The following is a 20673-nucleotide window of genomic DNA, read 5'->3' as shown; positions in this document are numbered from 1 at the left end:
GGCAACATAGTAGGGGAGCTCCCAATAGAGTTCGTGACCATTTTCCCGTGATCAAGGTTTGAAGGTTGATTTTGAAAGATAAAAATATATATAAAAAAATAAGCTTGGGTATCTTTTTTTAAAATGCGGGCTAACTCGGCCAGAGGACAAAATCCAAGATGTCCGCCAAAACCGCGAAATCGGGCATATTTCCGCCTACGTGAATGCTACATATACATATTGGGTGTCCATATGTGGGTTTTTCTGGGCCCAGATCTTGCATCTTACATCAGTCAAGTGATATTGTGACTTAAAATGATATTAAATGATTAATGTTGACCAAAATCCAAGATGGCCGCTGCAAAAAACCATGTATTGTATATGTTCATAATTGTGCATACCATAGATTCATCGCTGGCGTCTAAATACAGTTTTACATGACTAGTGTTTTCATTTATAACCTTACTGTTACTATGAATGACTTTTTGAGCAGGTAACGAACCAAGATGGCTGCCTCTCGCCCGTTAGATAAGCAGTTATGGCTACTGTACATTGTATCTATTGCAACGTCTTTCATTTGACACAATGTTCAAGGTTTTCATTTGCAATCAGTAAGAAAGAATTTATCTTTCTCTATTTTGTTTTATTATATTTACAGTGACATGACATTACATTTACAAGCAGTGATACACATTGCACAAGTAGCATATACGGTAGGGTTGAAAATGACAATAGTTGTTATAACAGTTTGTTTGTGTTGGATAGATTGAAATTGTTATTCACTGTCCGAATCGTCCGTCTCGGACCCAGACTCGACTGGATCATCCATAGTTGGGCTGCTTTCCAAAGCCTGAGTTAGTTTTTCTGGGAGTGCTGGGTGAATGTACCTCAATGGAAGACACATGCCTTCCTCGAGATGCCAGCCATGAGATAAAGGAGACGGTGGCGCATCAGGTTTTTCGTAGTTGAGCAACACGTAGGTTTGATAGTTCACTCTCTTGACTTTCAAATCGTGGGATTCTTTGTCTGGTGGAAGCCGCAGTATTGATTTCCTTTTCATTTGTCGCCACTTCCTGGCCCGAGCATCACACAGAGTGGTACTTTGTTTGTCCTTGTATATGTACCGTATGGTGTACAGCGTCATATGATCAAGCACCTGCTGAGGGACCGGTAGGTGTTTCCCTACTTCACTGAGGAACGCTCTAGCTTCAGGTGAAGTGGATGATATGTCGAAGATGGTTTTCTTCCCATGTCCAAAGAATGCTGCTGTTGTGTCTGAGCCGCTGTGGACGTGAAGAGGAACTATGATATCTGCTATTTCCTTCGGGCAGAAAGCTGTACAATCTATGAACTGCTTTTTGTACTTCATTGCGAGCACCCCTTCAGTTCTATGAGCAACATACGATGCCAATACAAGCACGTCCGTATCTTCTGCGTCGATGATAACAGGTGTTTCTATTCCAGCTTTACGTGTTTGTGAGTAGATGAAGAACATGCATGTGTCTGCTTCTAACTGTTCACACTGGAAGTCTGTAACAGGCAAACCTGTCGATAGATTGACACATGTGGGCCCAACGCAGTAGACAAATTCAGTGTTAGAATAGTTTCGGTACAACACGCTGAACTCGTTTCTGAGAAAGATCTGTAGGTGCTGCTTGTTTGTTGCATTGTGGAAGAAGTCTTGAAATCCTTTGGCAGATGGGAATTTGTCCGACTGCTTGAATAATACATTCTTGGAGCCATCTGAAAATCCAGAAGTGCTTTTTCGAAGCTTGCATTCGCTATCCTTGACGGTCAGGGAAACATCATATCTGTCATTGACAAACACAACTTGTGATGCATATTTATGTCTGCTCATAATGACGGCGAACACCTTCGATGCGTAGTCTCCCCAGGTGTAGGAAATTCCATCAGCCTTTTCCCTGTCTTCTACCGATGGCGTAGACAAACGCCATATAGGGGAAAGTGGTACAAAATGGACCCCTTGGGTCATATGGACCCCTTGGTATATTACACCAGCAGCTGCTGCCATCTTGTGGCTGTTCATGTTAAAACATTCCTTTGTGGATTAGCAGAAAGTAACAACATGGTGGCCATCCCTATCCAGACTTGAACTCGAGCTGAACCATCCAACATTTTGACACCTACTAGGATCTATCGGTAGGTATGTGAGAAAATTGTGTTTGTGGTGACAGAGTGACTCATATTTCCTAGTGTTACTGCATGCTTTTAGAGTATAAGTCAGTCACTAAAATTGACCTTTGAAACATTCTGCCCAGTACATGTGGTTTCCAATGATGTCAGGTTTTCATGGAGGTCGTTCATGGGGCAAAACGGTCCATTTCCCTGGGGTAAAATGGCCCGTGGGGTACCATTTTACCCTTTAGTGGGCCATTTTACCCCATACATGTTTCTTATTTTTGTTACAAATATGTAGGCCTATGTATACATGTAGGCCTACCCTATATGTATGTATGTATGTATGTCTGTATGTATGCATGCTTGCATGCTGGCTGGCTGGCTGGCTGCATGCATGCATGTAACTTATACATATCTACTTATACCATGTCATTTTATGCACTGAAATATAAGTTCATCTATTGGGCAGGGTGCTTCATGATTGTTGTTGCTTCTTCTTTTTGCTTCATATTGCCCCACGATTGCTTCTTCATTCATGCCACTATCTACATATTACACGCAGGAGGTGGAGAGGTGGTTGAGGCAGCACCCGGGACGATGTGTGACAGTATTTCAACTGGCCAGCCTGTTTGGGACTGCATATCGCAAGTCCGCTACAGCCGAGAATGCAGCAAATGGGTTTAGGAAAACTGGTATCTTCCCAGTGAACCGCAACATCTTCCAAGATCACGAGTTTGCTCCAGCGACAGTTACAGACCTCAACCAAAATGAACCAAGACCCATGGATGATAACCAGAGACCCCTTGAAGATGCCCATAGAGATGCTGATGTTCCTGCTCCTGGTGTTAATGCTGCAAGAGGCCCTGAAGATGCTGTGAGACCTGTTGGTGGTCCTGCACCTGATGTTAATGCTGTGAGACCTGTTGATGGTCCTGCACCTAATGGTAATGCTGCGAGAGGCCCTGCAAATGCTGTGAGACCTGTTGATGGTCCTGCACCTAATGGTAACGCTGCGAGAGGCCCTGGAAATGCTGTGAGACCTGTTGATGGTCCTGCACCTAATGGTAATGCTGCAAGAGGCCCCGAAAATGCTGTGAGACCCATTGGTAACACTCAAAGACATGCTGCTGTTCCAAGACCTGCTGTTGCAAGCACCAGTAGGGAGTTCATTTCACCCTTTCAAATCAGTCCCCCACCTAAGGCTACTCCTGCTAAGGGTAGGCCTACAACACGTCAATCAAAAAGGTCAATGTCAGAGCATTTAACATCAAGCCCATACAAGAAACGACTTGCTGATGCAGCTGAAGAAAAGAAAAGACAGGAAGCACAGAAGGCAGAGAAGGCAAAGCAGAGAGCTGAAAAAAAACCTCAGAAGCAAAAGAAAGTTGCAGAAAAGCCAAAAAAGAAGATAGTGAAGGGTAAACGGGCTATATTTACGGCACCAGAAGAATCTAGCGAGTCTGAGGATGATGATGGAACAATGTGCTTATTCTGCCGGGAAAGTTATAGTGTGATAGGAGAAGGATGGATAAAGTGCACAGTCTGTCGTCTTTGGGCCCATGATGGTTGTGCAGGTGTGGATGAAGAAGATGTGAATTTCATCTGTGACTTTTGTGCCTAATTATGTGCATAATCTCACCTTGTAGTCTGTAATTTTTCACAATAAATATTATTTCAGGTTCAAAGTGTTTTGATTGGTGACTCTGAGGGTAATTATTATGTTTTTCAATGGGGTGACCATATTACCCCACGGGGTGACCATATTGCCCCACGGGTGGACCATATTGCCCCATATGTGGGGGCCATTTTGCCCAACGTGGTGTACAAAATGGCCGACTTAGCACATTTTTGGTCTTTGGTTCTCACCAGTGAATGGTTGATTTGATTCTAATACCAAGTAATTTGTGTATTTATAATGGAATAATGATTGTAAAGACACTGTCTGATTTCAGATATACTGCATCATTTTGGATAAAATTTCAAAGAAAGCTTAAGTGTGCCATTTTGCCCCACCTTCCCCTAAATCCCATGTCCAGGATCGCCGTGTACTTGTCTGGTGTTGGTTCCAACGCATGTAGCTTGAATTTTTCTACCAACTTAGATTTTTGCACTTTTTTCATGGTGCCGTTGATATTGAATATTGGCAGACATTCATCTGTGACTCGGTACGACATTATCTCTGACAAGGTGAAATTTTCGGTGTCATTTTCAGCAAGTGAGACAACTGCTGCCATCGCTCTGTTCTCCATTGCGTCTGACTTCATGATGCGCTCGCCAGTCTTGACTGAAGGTGGGTTGCTGAAGTTCCGTCTCAAATTCCTGTGAATGGTTGCATGGAAAGGTTTGTTGCTGCTGAACATTCTGTCTTCACAGAATGCCTTCAAGCATTTCTCGCCATCGGTGTGGACCGATTCAAAATCTTGAATGAGGTCATCAGAAGCTACCATTCCAGACTGTAGTGACTTCAAGACCTTGTTTTCTTCATTGAAAGGGTCACAGCCGAATTCAGTGATGCAGTTGTTAATATCTTGTACAGCTTGTTCGTCTTCCTTCATGCGAGTGGGAGCATTTTCACTGTGATGTCGTTTTGATTCTGATGTGCTGGCAAGATCATGCAGTGAGGATCGGACTCTATTAACATTGTTAGCATTTCGGGAATGTGACAGCAGCATCTTTTCGTTCTTCAAAATTTTGAGCCAGCCAGCTTTCATCTTTGAACCCTTGTTCATTGTCATCTCGATCCAGAGATCCAATGGCAAACATGAGTAAGGCTTTCCCGACATGGATTGAGCAAATAAGCCATCTCGCATGTATTGTGCTACATCCTCTGGGAGGGATTCCATTTCCAGCCAATACTCAACCAACCACCGTCCATATTTATCGTTGTCATAAATCTGGATCCATGGTAGCATTAAACGTAATGTCGACTTGAATTGTTCCCAGTTCTGGATTCTCAACGCATGCAGATTCATCATCAATATTTCAGTCATCTCCATAAATGTGATCCAGTACTTTGCCATTGAACCACCGGACTCCTCAATTCTATTGAACTCATCTGCCACCAATGAAATAACCTCTTGGTTGGCTTCCAGAAGTGCATAACATTCCTGCCGTTCTTCTGCTGTTGAGGAAGGATTCCGCAGGACAGTCAAGTGAGCTTCAAGTTCATCTGAGATGCTTCCCCCATTCTGTAGTGACTGTTGTATGATTCTTCTCAGCAGAGTTTCATACATCAATCGGAGACATCGTATGCTCCTCTTGTAGTGTTTGCCCCGTAATGCCTGGTCCACAGACCCTTCTGCAATAACATCTGCCGCAACGAGGATGTCAGACAAGCCAGACCCGTGAAAACGCGGCCATCTTGGATTTTGGTCAACATTAATCATTTAATATCATTTTAAGTCACAATATCACTTGACTGATGTAAGATGCAAGATCTGGGCCCAGAAAAACCCACATATGGACACCCAATATGTATATGTAGCATTCACGTAGGCGGAAATATGCCCAATTTCGCGGTTTTGGCGGACATCTTGGATTTTGTCCTCTGGCCGAGTTAGCCCGCATTTAAAAAAAAGATACCCAAGCTTATTTTTTTATATATATTTTTATCTTTCAAAATCAACCTTCAAACCTTGATCACGGGAAAATGGTCACGAACTCTATTGGGAGCTCCCCTACTAACAAGGCAAAGAATGATTGTTAGAAATAAGAAGAAGAAGAAGAAAAAGAATAAGCATGCTTTTCGTGATACAAAAAATTAATTTTGAAGTTTCTTTTATTCCAGGAATTCCAACTCAGGAATATCATTCTGAGAGAAATTGAGGTCAAAATCCATAGTTAGTAATATTTATGTTTTAAAAAAGGTTTTGCAATTGTTTGAGATGTTTGAGATGTAAGTACATATCTCATTATAATGAATAGTTAAGTAAGGATTAAATAATACTGTTATATGGAAGGGGGGAGAGTGGGAGAATCCATAGATTGTGGCAAGAATAGTATGGACTGTGTTTAGGGCTAGGAATCGGAGTTAGGGCAAGGAGTTAGGGCTAGGAGTTAGGGCTAGGAGTTAGGGCTAGGAGTTAGGGCTAGGAGTTAGGGCTAGGAGTTAGGGCTAGGAGTTAGGGCTAGGAGTTAGAGCAAGGCGTTATGGCTAGGAGTTAGAGCTAGGCATTATGGCTAGGCGTTAGGGCTAGGTGTTATGGCTAGGAGTTAGGGCTCGAGCTAAGGCTAGGAGTTAGGGATCTTTGTTTCTTTCACATTTCTTTCTACTTTTTCACATTTCTCCAAATTCAATCTAATTCTTGCTTGTTCTTTCTTTCTCTCTTTCTTCATCTATCTGTCCAAGGAGAAGTGGATTCTTGCAGAGATTTTTCTGGACGGTTCACTTGGCTGCGCATGGATAGGTTTGAGGGTTGTGGAGTAGCAGATGAAACCCGAATCCTATCCAGGTTCCTCCTGATGACTCCATCTTTGCTCTTTGCTTATTTGGGTTCCTTCTGATCACTCCAATGTAGTATTTTGTTTTCCATTTCATTTGAATGCGGTAGAAAAGCTGCTGTACTCGGGATTTGTCAGAGCGAAGTTGTACGTAATATACAGTCACGTGAAAAAGTAAGTACACCCCATGTAAAGTTTTGACTTTTTCAACATATTTCAACATACAGCTATTTGATCCTCATTTCAACAATATTGATAGATAAAGGTGATATAATATAACAAATAACATGAAACATTTACATTTTGTCGTCCATTGTATAATTTAAATAAACATAAATGCAAATTTTGCATGTGGAAAAAGTAAGTACACCCCTACATTTATCACTACTTCAAATACCTAAAATTAGAATCAGGTGCACCAGCTCAGGTGCAAATGATAAGAACATCGTTAGAGAGGATCTTGGAGGAACCTGTCTTATTTAAACCTCAGACATTTAGTTTGGTTTGCTCTTTGTTGTTGAAGTGTGCAGTGTCACCATGCCTAGATCAAAAGACAACTCCGAGGTCTTCAGAAAGAAGGTTATAGATGCCTACGAGTCTGGGAAGGGATTTAAAAAGATCTCCAAACAATTTGAAATCAATCATTCGACTGTCCGGAAGATCATCTACAAGTGGAGAAAATTCCAAACAACTGCCAACTTGTTCAGGCCAGGCCACCCCAGCAAGTTCAGCCCGAGAGCATACCGCAAAATGCTGAAAGAAGTCTCTAAGAACCCCAGAATGTCATCACGGGACCTACAGGTAGGTCTTGCCACTGTTGATGTCAAAGTGCACGAGTCTACCATTAGAAAGAGGCTGCACAAATTTGATCTACATGGGGGGTGTGCCAGGAGGAAACCTTTGCTGTCCAGAAAGAACATCAGGGCAAGACTAAAGTTTGCCAATGAACACCTAGGCAAAGACCAGCACTTCTGGAACAATGTGCTCTGGACAGACGAGTCAAAGGTAGAGCTATTTGGCCACAGTACCAGAAGACATGTTTGGCGAAAACCAAAGACAGCATTTGATAACAAGAACCTGATACCAACTGTAAAGCATGGTGGTGGAAATATTATGGTTTGGGGCAGCTTTGCTGCATCAGGGCCTGGGCAGCTCACCATCATAGAATCCATTATGAATTCTTCATTGTACCAGAGGGGTTTGAGGATAATGTGAGGCCATCTGTCGGAAAGTTGAAGCAGAACCGAAGGTGGACCTTGCAACATGACAATGACCCGAAACATACCAGTAAATCCACCAAGGAATGGCTGAAAAGAAAGAAATGGAGGGTTCTGGAATGGCCAAGTCAAAACCCGGATCTAAATCCCATCGAGATGTTGTGGGGGGATTTGAAAAGAGCTGTGCATGCAAGAAACCCCTCAAACATCGCACAGCTGAAAGAATTCTGCATGGACGAGTGGGCAAAAATTTATCCCAGTCGATGTCAGAGACTGGTAGACAGTTATAAGAAACGCCTCCTTGAGGTTGTTTCTGCCAAAGGGGGCAATACCACCTATTCGAGCCAAGGGTGTACTTACTTTTTCCACCTGCAAAATTTGCATTTATGTTTATTTAAATTATACAATGTTCTACAAAATGTAAATGTTTCATGATATTTGTTATATTATATCACCTTCATCTATCAATATTGTTGAAATGCAGATCATATAGCTGTAAGTTGAAATATGCTGAAAAAGTCAAAACATTACATGGGGTGTACTTACTTTTTCACGTGACTGCATGCACAGATGGGTCAGTGATTGAAAACAATGGAGTAGAATAGGGTATTCGCATATTGTGTAAAACGTCCTGTACAAGTGAGGCCATGTGAAGGGCCTGGGCACAAAAGTATCAATAAAGCACTTCGCATATTTAAAAAGATGTCACAACAGGCCATTTTCCCAGAAGACTGCGGGCCATGGCGGCATCGTGAGCTTTGAAGCTTTGTAGCCCTGGTAGAAGGCGAAACACTGACGAGGGGCCACTCCTCAGGGCGGGACAGCCCGAGAGAACCCTCTTCCCTCCCCTTCCCCTGATCCCTCCAATTGATCATCCCCTTTCCCTCTCCACAGATTCTCTGCACCATTTTCCTCATCTATCCATACTCCCTTAACGGAGTCATGATGGACACTGCTCATGCTACAGCTGACTACCTTAACTCTGTCCTTTGAGAAAAAAGTCCAAGATCCGCAATACTCTCTTCCTGTGTCTATCATACACCTCTTCACTGAGAACATCCTACAGCATATGAAATTCTCTCAGATTACCATGGTGGCTGAATTACTAGCCTCTCAATTAATTCATCTGATAATGCGACAAGTCCTGGAAAGGTATCAGTGCCCTAATACTCAGAAACTGTTCATCTACCTTCTTTATTCCTGTTTTTCTGCTATTTTGCTGGACATTTTTCTGAGGACCACTTGCTTGGCAACCGAACACCAATTTATTAAAATGGCACAAAAATTAACCCTCTGATTGAGGTACGGTTCATCGAGCTCTTGTGTCTTTCTATCAGCATTAATCTCTCGAGCAAATCATATCTTCAAGTTGGACTCCAAAACTGGCCACTGCCTTAGGTAGTCTTTCCTTCCTTTGTCGTCACAGGGCCAGGTCCTTTCTCTGTCATCCATACCTCATAATGGTGTAAAAAGCCAACTTGAATGCCAGCCCAAACAGTCTGGATACTCATGTGAAAATGATCATGCCACCTAAGCCAAATCACTCCACACTTCGTCTCAAGATTTTAGCACATCCATCACTGAAGTCTATCTAGGCAGAATCTAGACTCATCAGTGAAAGGGACATTGCATTAATGGTTTATCCTCCGGTTGTAATCTTGTGTCGGCCATTACATGTGATCGATGGTGATTTGTTAGAGTTAGAGCAACGCAAAGTAATGACCTTCTATTTGTCATATTACTAGCAGGAAGACTGTTCTAAAATTTCTGGATCAAAATGTGATGATTGATCAATTGTGTCATTCTGGAAAGATCTTGCGAGTGAAAAGCAGTTCCTCCTGGCAAAGGTGACAATATAACGACCCTTTCAAGGGGTTGTGACCCTTGGGCAACCGGAACAAGGTCTCTTTGTGAACTGTGCTGTCTGATGACACCTGTAATGATCCTAGAAATAATACTGTAATGAGCATTGAACTGGGAAGCAATGGCAGTCTGCGTCATCCCCCATTGAACCAATCCCAATGGTTTGATCCAACTCATTTGGTCTTACATGATGCATAGCCATTCCTAAACTGTTAGACCACATCGGTCATCAATTTATAGAGGGTAGTGAAATTGATCATGTGTAATCATTAGAAAGATTCTGTGGAAGACTTGATTTTCTTGTGAATATCCAGGATCGCATAAATCACATGATGAGAATTGTAACGTTACATGTTGCTCCCCGAATGTCCTGATTGGGTTTCTTTCCTCAATAGCCATGGTTTGCGTACACATGACCAAAATAAATTTCCGAACTGTGAATTCATAGTTTATTTCACAGTTAAAAATAAGTTGCTTCACTATTTTGTGAAGAGTAGGAAATTTTCAACTTGTGCCCTGAGTTGATCAACTATATCGAGATGTATTGATGTCCTAACCTAAAGCAACTATCGCCACCGAAGGTAGACGGACGGTATGTTTTCACCCGTTTGTCTGTGAGCAGGATATCTCAAAATGTTACGGACGAATTAGGATGAAATTTGGTGCACAGTTTTGGCATACGACAAGGAAGAATTGATTATATTTTGGTGAAGATCCGATTCTGAATACACGTACCATAATGTTTTAAGTGATTCTTCACCATTGAGAGATAAGATGGTGCCAAAAAGCAATATATAGCATGAAATTTCCAAAGGTTGTGGACAAATGATGACACAATTAGGTGGACGAGTTTGGTAGGTGACAACAACAAGCCAATTAGATTTTGATTCAGGTGCAGATCCAGATCTGGCCTATCAGTATGATACAAAACGTAAACATTGTTCATCCTGGTTTGAAGTTGTTGTGACTTGTGCAAATAAAACTCCTGCATTCAATCGCACGATAAAGCAAATGCATTCCCAGCCATCACTGCCAGAAGATGATTAGACCAAGGGCATGGCAGTGTTCCCAACCAACAACCCCCATTGATGTAACGCTACGTGGCGCTTTGTTGTTTTCTGTACAAAATAGAAGGATGAAAGTGCTGTTTTGAAGGCGCAACCGCGCAGCTGGACATATGAACATTGTTGGTTCATTGAATAGTCAAAAGCGCATTTCAACAAGATTGCTGTCACCATAATAAGTTATTTTTAAAGGGTTAGTTGCATAGTTTGATGAAATCATGTTCAATTCATAGAAGACATGCAAAATTTGAAAAACGATTATGAAAATCCTCTTGTTTCTCCAATGCCTCGGACTTTATACCTTGATACAACTACTTTAGGCAAGAAGACCTTCCTTTGGTGCAGAGCTAATGCATATTCCATGGAGGACCTGAAAATTGCAAGATTAAAAATGCATTTTTATTCAAATGAATTCACAAGGATATTAGGAAAACAAACAGAATTTTACACATTATTACATGGGGCATTCATAAAGTTTGTGGAAATATTCTTCACAGTTGCCCAAGAAATGCCAACTTCAGGTTTTTATATGTAAATATACAGTAATGCAGTTATAATATATATAGTTATCCTGTATATTATTTGCTTATCTGTTTGTTTATTTGTTTATATATACTTCAAAAATGAAGAATTTACTGAACCAAATCTAACCAAATTATGCATGTTGCCTAAGGGTACCCAAGTATGGTTTCTGTCAGGGTAGTATATCTGAGGAAGGGAGTTCAAGGTCGGGGGGAACACCCCAATTCTCTCCAGGTAAATGTGTATTGCATAGCGCCACTCGGTGGTAGCCAGTATTATAAATAATCATATTATTATAATAAAGTTGAAATAACTTGATAATATGCATTATGGTGATATTGAAATCCGAGTGAGAATAATTGGAAAATTTCAAAATGTTTCATTTCACTAATTTTAACCAGACGTTCAAACCAAATAATCCAACACAACATGAGCTTCGCAGCAAAGCAGAAGTGATTTTTCCTCACACCATATATCAGCAGCAAGGATGGCTGATGAAAATGGGTCACAGGATGGACTAGAGGTACGCACACTCGCCTCCAAGATATCTAGCCTGGGTTCAAATCCTGACCGAGCTATATCTTACGATAATTCACCAAATGTCCATCCGTCCATTTGAAGGTTCCGCAAAAACGGCTCAACCGACCGCAACGATATTATCGGTGGGTATTCCTGGGACCCCTGGGAGTAAAATAGGCTATTGTAGCGGTTACCAGAAGCATGGCACAATTACCTTGCACCGGCCGATGACGCAGCCGGCGAGCGGTCACTTGTCCGGACTCGCCCGGGCGTGTCCAGACTTGCCTTTCCCGGGCGAACACTTGTCTTGCATACCACGCCCCGTTGAGAGGCGTGGCTTACCTATTTGCATACCATGCCCCGCCTGAGAGGCGTGGCTTTTGTGTGTTGAGTTTCCCTTATAAATTGCCGCCCGTTCGATGGGCTGATTCAGTGCTTTTGAGTTATTTCGTGTTGAGCGAAAATAAATAGCTCAGTGAAACTTCGTTCCTGTGTCGTCCATTTTGTCTGGCTTTATCGTGCGAGCACAGCTCCCACAAACGAAAGGCTGCCTGAATGGCCGACGCTCATGGCAGGCAGCGAGCGCCGGCCTGGTCGTTTCCCGACCTGCCGAAAGTGCATGGTGGGCGGCACGTTCTGGCCTTCTGACCGAACCTGGCATGGTAATAGCACATGGTCCGCTCTGGTGGAGGCTCTGGCAGTCGCGTCGGGTTCGGTCGACAGGGCATCGCGACGGCCGCTGCCGTCAGTGGCGCGGACTCGGCCGGTGGTGGCGCCGGTCGTGGCGCGGGCGTTGCCTCGGTCGGCCCAGGGTTCCAGGCGGCCGCTCCGACGTGTCGCCTGGCCGAGAAAAATTTATCGGCCTCCTTGGCCAGGGCGCGAGGGTCCGTGATGGGCGAGTTACCCAAAGCTAACCGTACCTGCCCGGGTAGCCGCCGGAGGAACAGCTCGCGGAAGAGGAAGTCCGGGCTGTGGTCACCGAGAAGAGCAAGCATGTGGTCCATGCGTTCGGATGGACGGGCCTCGCCCAGCTCCGGGAGGTCAAGCTAGCCTGCACGCGCTCCTGGCCGTGGACGATTTCACCCGCCTACTCGCCGAGTTTCCCGCCCTCACGCAGCCGACGTTTTCGGCCGTCGCCGTCAAGCACGGTGTCGAACACCACATCTTGACCACAGGTCCACCGGTCTACGCCAGGGCTCGCCGCCTCGACCCGGCCAAACTCGCCGTGGCGAAGGCGGAATTCGACGCGCTGGAGCGATTGGGCATTGTGCGGCGCTCGAATAGCGCGTGGGCCTCGCCCCTGCACATCGTGCCCAAACCGGGTGGCGGATGGCGACCATGCGGCGATTACCGCCGCCTCAATGACGCCACCACCCCCGACCGGTACCCGATACCACACATACAGGACTTTTCCGCCCGCTTGGCGGGGCGGGTGATCTTTTCCAAGGTCGACCTCATTCGGGGCTACCACCAGGTACCCGTCCGGCCGGCTGACGTGCCGAAGACGGCGGTAATTACACCTTTTGGCCTCTTCGAGTTCCTTCGCATGCCATTCGGCCTTAAGAACGCGGGCCAGGCCTTCCAACGGCTGATGCACAACATGCTGCACGACCTCACCTTCCTTTTCGTCTACTTGGATGACATTCTCGTCGCCAGCACTTCCCGGGCGGAGCACCTCCTCCACATGCGCACGCTTTTTGAGCACCTCGGCCAGCACGGCCTCATCATCAACCCGGCGAAATGCCAGTTTGGCGTAACGGCCGTCGACTTCCTGGGGCACCGCATCACGAAGCGCGGGGCCGTCCCGCTGCCTACCAAGGTGGAAGCAGTGACAAGTTTCCCGCGCCCCTGCTCCATCAAGGCCCTACAGGAATTTTTGCGGATGGTCAATTTCTACCACCGGTTCGTGCCTCGCGCCGCCCAACTCATGCGCCCCCTGTATGAAGCCCTCCGGGGCAAGCCGGCCAAGCACGACGTCGCCTGGACCACAGAGATGGACGCGGCGTTCACGGGCGCTAAGCTGGCCCTCGCCAACGCGACCATGCTGGCGCACCCGGCGCTCGACGCACCCATCGCCCTCACCACGGACGCTTCCGAATACGCGGTGGGCGCCGTGCATGAACAGTGGGTGAACGGGGCTTGGCAACCGCTGGCCTTCTTCAGCCGGCAGCCTCGCCCTAACGAGCGCAAGTACAGCGCTTTCGACTGCGAGCTCCTCGGCCTTTACCTGGCTGTTAGCCACTTCCGCCATCTTTTGGAGGGCCGCCCGTTCACGGCGTTTGTGGACCACAAACCCCTGGTCTTCGCCATGGCCAAGGTTACGGAGCCGTGGTCGGCCCGCCAGCAGCGCCACCTCTCCGCCGTGTCCGAATTTACGACGGACATCCGGCATGTCGCGGGCAAGGACAACGCTGTGGCCGATTGCCTCTCGCGGTCCGGCACGAACGCCGTCCACCTGGGTGTGGACTTCGCCCGCATGGTAGCCGACCAGACCGCCAACCCCACGGTGCAAGCTCTCCGGACAGCGGACACAGGCCTGCGGTTGGCCGACGCCCCCTTCGAGGAAACAGGCACAGTTCTCCTGTGCGACGTTTCCCTGGGCCAACCTCGCCCCATCGTGCCCACCGGATGGCAGCGGCACATTTTTGACGCCCTCCACGGCCTTTCCCACCCGGGCCGGAAAGCATCACAGAAGCTCGTGGCAGCAAAGTTCGTCTGGCACGGGCTCCGTAAAGACGTCCGCGACTGGGCCAATGCCTGTGTCGCCTGCCAGCACGCGAAGGTCCACCGGCACACCCAGGCCCCGTTGGCACCATTCGACGTGCCTGCGTGGTGCTTCAACCACGTCAATGTGGACCTGGTGGGACCCCTTCCCTCATCGCGGGGCTTCACCCACCTCCTCACGATGGTGGACAGGACCACCAGGACCACCTAAAGAGGACCTCCAGGCTTCCACCGCCGAGCGGTTCTACGTCCAGCCACTGCGCGTGCCGGGCGAATTCATCCCTGATGCCACCGTCCCCTGGTCCGCGGCTCGCCAACGCTCGGTCCTCCAGGAGGCTGCCAGGAGATTTGCCCCCGTGCCCACATCCCACGACGGCTGCCCCCAACCCCTCGTCCCCCCAGCACTTCGCACTGCGGAGTACGTTTTTATCCGGCACGACGCACACCGGGGACCGCTCCGGCCACGTACGATGGACCTTTCCGGGTCCTAAAGAGGGACGACAAGTCGTTCATCATCGACATCAGCGGCAAGCTGGACCGCATCTCCGTGGACCGCCTCAAGCCGGCCCATTTGGACCTCGACCAACCTCCACGGTTGGCCCTTGCTCCACGACGGGGCCGTCCCCCGTCAACCAAGCCCCCCGCCTGACCATCCACCGCCACGCCACCGACCACCCCCACACGAATCGCCAGGGGTCGTTTCGGCCGGGTCATCAGGACCCCCCTCAAACTGACTCTCCCGGTGCATGTTAGTTCTGGGGTGGCGCATGTAGCGGTTACCGGAAGCATGGCACAATTACCTTGCACCGGCCGATGACGCAGCCGGCGAGCGGTCACTTGTCCGGACTCGCCCGGGCGTGTCCAGACTTGCCTTTCCAGGGCGAACACTTGTCTTGCATACCACACCCCGTTGAGAGGCGTAGCTTACCTATTTGCATATCACGCCCCGCCTGAGAGGCGTGGCTTTTGTGTGTTGAGTTTCCCTTATAAATTGGAAAATGATTCGATGGGCTGATTCGGTGCTTTTGAGTTCTTTCGTGTTGAGCTAAAATAAATAGCTCAGTGAAACTTCGTTCCTGTGTCGTCCATTTTGTCTGGCTTTATCGTGCGAGCACAGCTCCCACACTATATTGTTTTTCCAAGTTTTCCAATTTTCCCAAACATGATGGTGTGGCGGACACAAAAGCCCACTGGCGTGGTGACATCATTCCACGCACGAAGTGGGCGGTGGCCACGCCCGAGGGGTAGGCGTGGCCTCATGATATACACCGGGCGACCAGCCCGGAGGAGTGTTACAGTGTAGTCTTACAATAAAGACATTTATATGTTACCGCTTGTCCGCTTCCTCCTTGCTCACAAGCAGCGCGCGTAACGCCGCGCTTTACTGGTGACCCTCGACGTTGGATCTGCCGGAGCGATCCTTCCACACGCGACGCCATCGCCATGGCCGCCTTCGTCAAACTTCCGGAATTTTGGGAGGCTCAGGCCGAAGTCTGGTTCGTCCAGGCCGAAGCCCAATTTCAGCTTCGGCGCCTCACCAACGACGACCTGCGCTACTGCCATGTCGTCGCCTCCCTCGGGCCCGGCACGGCCGCTCGAGTTGTGTCCGTCCTTCGCCACCCACCGGACGGCCACAAGTACGAGGCACTCAAGCGGCTACTCCTAGCCACGTTCGGCCTCACGGACGACGCACGGGCCGATCGCCTCCTGGATCTCCCCGAGCTCGGTGAGACGCGCCCGTCGGTCCGAATGGACCATATGCTGTCACTGTTGGGCGACGAAGCCCCCGGTTCGCTATTCCGGGCGCTTTTCCGTCGCCAACTTCCAGCGCAGGTTCGCCTCGCGTTGGCCGGGACCGGGCTAACGGAACCCCGAGCATTGGCGGCCGAGGCGGACAAGTACTTCGCCGCTTCGGACACGCAGGCGAGCGTTGGCGTGGCCGTCACGGCCTTCGACGCTGATGTTCCACAGCATCATCTTCTACAGCACGCTGATGTTCCACAGCATCATCTTCTACAGCACGCTGATGTTCCACAGCATCATCTTCTACAGCACGCTGATGTTCCACAGCATCATCTTCTACAGCACGCTGTGGTTCAGCAGCATGCTGATACGCACCTCGTGAACGCCGCCACGCCCACCGCCGCGGCGAAAACCGCCACCGCGGGGAAACCCGTCGACTCCACCGGCCTGGCGGAGCCAGCCGCGCTCCTCCAGCTCCACCACCTGGTGCTGGTTCCACGCCAAGTTCGGCCACGAAGCTCGGCGGTGTCATCCGCCGTGCTCCTTCAACGGGTCGGGAAACGCCTGGGCCGGCGCTCAATTGTGGCGATGAGCGCCGGCCGTTCGAGCAGCCTGCTGTTCATAACGGACACCTTCTCCGGGCGCCGTTACCTGTGCGACACGGGAGCACAGGTGAGTGTCATTCCCGCCGGCACGTCAGACAAGCACGCCGCGGGTGGGGGCCCCGCGCTGCTTGCCGCGAACGGGACGCCCATCCGTACGTACGGAAAACGCTGCCTCTCTCTGCGGTTTGGAGGGCAGGTTTTCCGATGGACGTTCGTCACCGCCGACGTGCCCATGGCACTGCTTGGCGCGGACTTCCTGTGCGCTAATGGGCTCCTGGTCGACGTCAAGCGCAGACGGCTTGTCCAGGCCGAGACGTTCAGCTCGCTCGCATGTGCGTTGCCCAGCTCAACGAGCGGCTTGCCAAGCGGCTTGCCGAACGATTCGGTTCCGGCCACGTTGGTCTGTACGCTTCCGGCAGCGGACGCATTCACCCGCCTCCTCGCCGGCTTCCCGGCCCTCACGCGGCCCACCTTCTCGGCGGGGGCCGTCAAGCACGGGGTGGCCCATCACATCCCCACCGTCGGGCCACCGGTCTACGCCCGGGCACGCCGCCTCGAGCCGACGAAGCTGGCGGTGGCAAAAGCGGCGTTCGCTACCCTGGAGCGACTCGGCATCGTTCGGCGCTCAGAGAGCGCTTGGGCGTCGCCGCTGCACATCGTGCCGAAGCCCGGCGGGGGATGGCGACCGTGCGGGGACTATCGCCGTCTCAATGACGCCACGACTCCCGACCGCTACCCCGTCCCCCACATTCAGGACTTTTCCGCCCGTTTGGCGGGCAGGTCCTTCTTCTCGAAGGTGGACCTCATACGCGGCTACCATCAGGTCCCCGTCAGGCCGGAGGACGTCCCGAAGACGGCGGTCATCACGCCATTCGGACTCTTCGAGTTCCTGCGCATGCCCTTCGGTCTGAAGAATGCGGCTCAGGCGTTCCAGCGACTGATGGACAGCGTCCTGCGCGACTTGGATTTTGTCTACGTCTACCTGGACGATATCCTCGTCGCCAGCGCGTCCCGTGAAGAGCACCTACGCCACCTCCGCACGCTCTTCGAACGCCTGGGCCAGCATGGCCTGATTGTGAACCCCGCAAAGTGCCGGTTCGGCGCCGCCACAATCGATTTTCTGGGGCACCGTGTCACCAGGCACGGAGCCGTCCCCCTGCCGGCCAAGGTGGAGGCGGTGAAGGGGTTTCCGCGCCCCCGCACGATCAGAGGGCTGCAGGAGTTCCTGGGCATGGTGAACTTTTACCATCGGTTCCTGCCCCGTATCGCCCAGCTCCTGCGCCCCCTGCACGAAGCTCTCCGAGGTAAGCCGGGCAAAGGCGACGTTACCTGGACCGAGCAGATGGACACGGCGTTCACGGGCGCGAAGCTCGCTTTGGCTAATGCCACCATGCTCGCGCACCCGGCGCCCGATGCACCGATCGCCCTCACCACCGATGCCTCGGACTACGCGGTGGGCGCGGTGCACGAGCAATGGGTGCGTGGAGCTTGGCAACCGCTGGCGTTCTTTAGCCGGCAGCTTCGCCCGCCTGAACGCCGTTACAGTACCTTCGACCGCGAGTTGCTCGGACTTCACTTGGCGGTCAGGCACTTCCGCCATCTGCTCGAGGGCCGGGCGTTCACTGCCTTCGTCGACCACAAGCCGCTGATCTTCGCGATGGGCAAGGTCACCGAGCCGTGGTCGGCCCGGCAGCAGCGTCACCTCTCGGCCGTGTCCGAGTACACGACGGACATCCAGCACGTCGCGGGGAAGGACAACCCGGTTGCGGATTGCCTTTCCCGGGCCGTCGCCCACGCAGTCCACCTCGGCATCGACTATGCCCGGATGGCAGCGGACCAGGCCGCTGACCCCGACGTCCAGGCCTTGCGGACCGCCGTCACGGGCCTCCGCGTCACCGAGGTGCCGTTCGACGGCGCGGGCGCGGCCCTCTTGTGCGACGTCTCCCTCGGGCGTCCTCGCCCCATTGTGCCCGCGGGCTGGCAGCGCCAGGTGTTTGACGCCATCCACGGCCTGTCCCACCCGGGCGCGAGGGCCTCCCAAAGGCTGATCGCTGACAAGTTCGTCTGGCATGGCCTCCGGAAGGCCGTCCGCGGCTGGGCCAGGACGTGCCTCGCGTGCCAGCGCGCCAAGGTGCACCGGCACACCCAGGCCCCGTTGGCCCCGTCCACGGTGCCGGAACGCCGGTTTGACCACGTCCACGTGGACCTGGTGGGACCTCTGCCCCCCTCGCGGGGTTTCACCTACGTCCTCACCATGGTGGACCGCACCACCCGGTGGCCGGAGGCCGTGCCCTTGGCGTCGACAACGGCGGCCGATGTCGCGCAGGCTTTCATCGCCACCTGGGTCGCCCGGTTCGGCGCCCCCTCAGACATCTCATCCGACCGCGGCCCCCAGTTCACCTCGGAGCTCTGGGGGGCGGTTGCGCAGGGGCTCGGGGTCCGGCTGCACCGAACCACGGCCTACCACCCCCAGGCTAACGGCCTGTGTGAGCGATTTCACCGCTCATTGAAGGCCGCGCTCCGGGCCACCCTCCGCGACGGCGGCTGGGTCGACAGGCTCCCCTGGGTCCTGCTGGGCCTCCGGACGGCGCCCAAGGAGGACCTGCGCGCATCCGCGGCGGAGTTGGTCTTCGGGCAACCGCTGCGGGTGCCGGGCGAGTTCCTCCCCGACTCCACGGCACCATGGTCCGCGGCACAGCAGCGCTCCGCTCTGCAAGAGACCGCCCAGAGGTTCGCCCCGGTGCCAACGGCATGCCACGGGCACCCACCGACGCACGTCGCCCCGGAGCTTCGCACGGCGGAGTACGTCTTCGTCCGCCACGATGCCCATCGGACACCACTGCGGCCCCCGTACGACGGGCCTTTCCGCGTGCTGGAGACCGGGGCGAAGCACTTCACCCTGGACATCGGCGGTACTCCTGACCGCGTTTCGGTAGACCGCCTCAAGCCGGCCCACCTCGATGTGGACCATCCACCGCCAGTGGCCCGACCCCCACGTCGGGGCCGCCCTCCTGCGGGCGGACCCCCGGCACCGCCCAGCCCCGCCGCCACGGCGCCCCCCGGTCCTGCACCCATCCCAGGGGCAGCCAGGGGCATCCCACCTGGTATCCCTGCACCCCGGACGCCGCCGATCGCCAGGGGGCGCTTCGGCTGGGTCATTTGTCTGCCCCGCAAACTGGCCCTCCAGGTGCGCGGGAATTCTGGGGGGGCGCGTGTGGCGGACACAAAAGCCCACTGGCGTGGTGACATCATTCCACGCACGAAGTGGGCGGTGGCCACGCCCGAGGGGTAGGCGTGGCCTCATGATATACACCGGGCGACCAGCCCGGAGGAGTGTTACAGTGTAGTCTTACAATAAAGACATTTATATGTTACCGCTTGTCCGCTTCCTCCTTGCTCACAAGCAGCGCGCGTAACGCCGCGCTTTAATGGAATAATATTTACCGATATGAACAGTGATGTGGCTTTTGTTGAAATTCTACAAATACTGTTTATTCTACGTACCAGGAGTGAGTAGATCGACTCCTGACGAACTCTTCCTATATAACGTGCGGCTCCGAAGTAACACGGCAGCGTGTGCAAAGCGACGGAGAAACAGGTGTAGCGGCCGCTTCCATGTTACAGATTCGGCGCGCACTCTTCACATAAACGCGCGACTGAGAAAGACGTGCAGCGGCCGCTTTAGTTTTGCAGAATTCAATCTTTTTTCAAAATGGGCGCCATGTACTGTTTAGATTTTGATGATTTGCGTGTGATATGGTTCAATGGATGTTTATATGAATCGTTTAAAATAAAAAAAGCCTTCAATTTCTGATATTTTGCTTTTTCATTTGGGCCTCCCAATTGAAGCCCCGCCCG

General features: G+C 51.1%; 2 protein-coding genes across 2 annotated transcripts in view; one reads left to right on the top strand and one right to left on the bottom strand.

The window, feature by feature from the left end:
• LOC137413802 (IQ motif and SEC7 domain-containing protein 1-like) overlaps positions 1 to 20673 on the bottom strand; it is a 267816-nt gene that overhangs the window by 198910 nt on the left and 48233 nt on the right. The gene's annotated exons all lie outside the window — the stretch shown is intronic.
• LOC144888868 (uncharacterized) lies at positions 2618 to 3940 on the top strand. The gene is made up of 2 exons (XM_078768457.1): positions 2618 to 3017; positions 3057 to 3940. The coding sequence occupies exons 1-2, from the start codon at positions 2654 to 2656 to the stop codon at positions 3737 to 3739; spliced, it is 1047 nt and encodes a 348-aa protein (XP_078624583.1). The 5' UTR covers positions 2618 to 2653; the 3' UTR covers positions 3740 to 3940.

This window comes from Myxine glutinosa, chromosome 1 (assembly GCF_964187855.1).
Source record: "Myxine glutinosa chromosome 1, kmMyxGlut1.1, whole genome shotgun sequence".
In the NCBI taxonomy this organism is placed as follows: domain Eukaryota; kingdom Metazoa; phylum Chordata; class Myxini; order Myxiniformes; family Myxinidae; genus Myxine; species Myxine glutinosa.
This window is presented reverse-complemented; position numbering and strand designations above follow the sequence as displayed.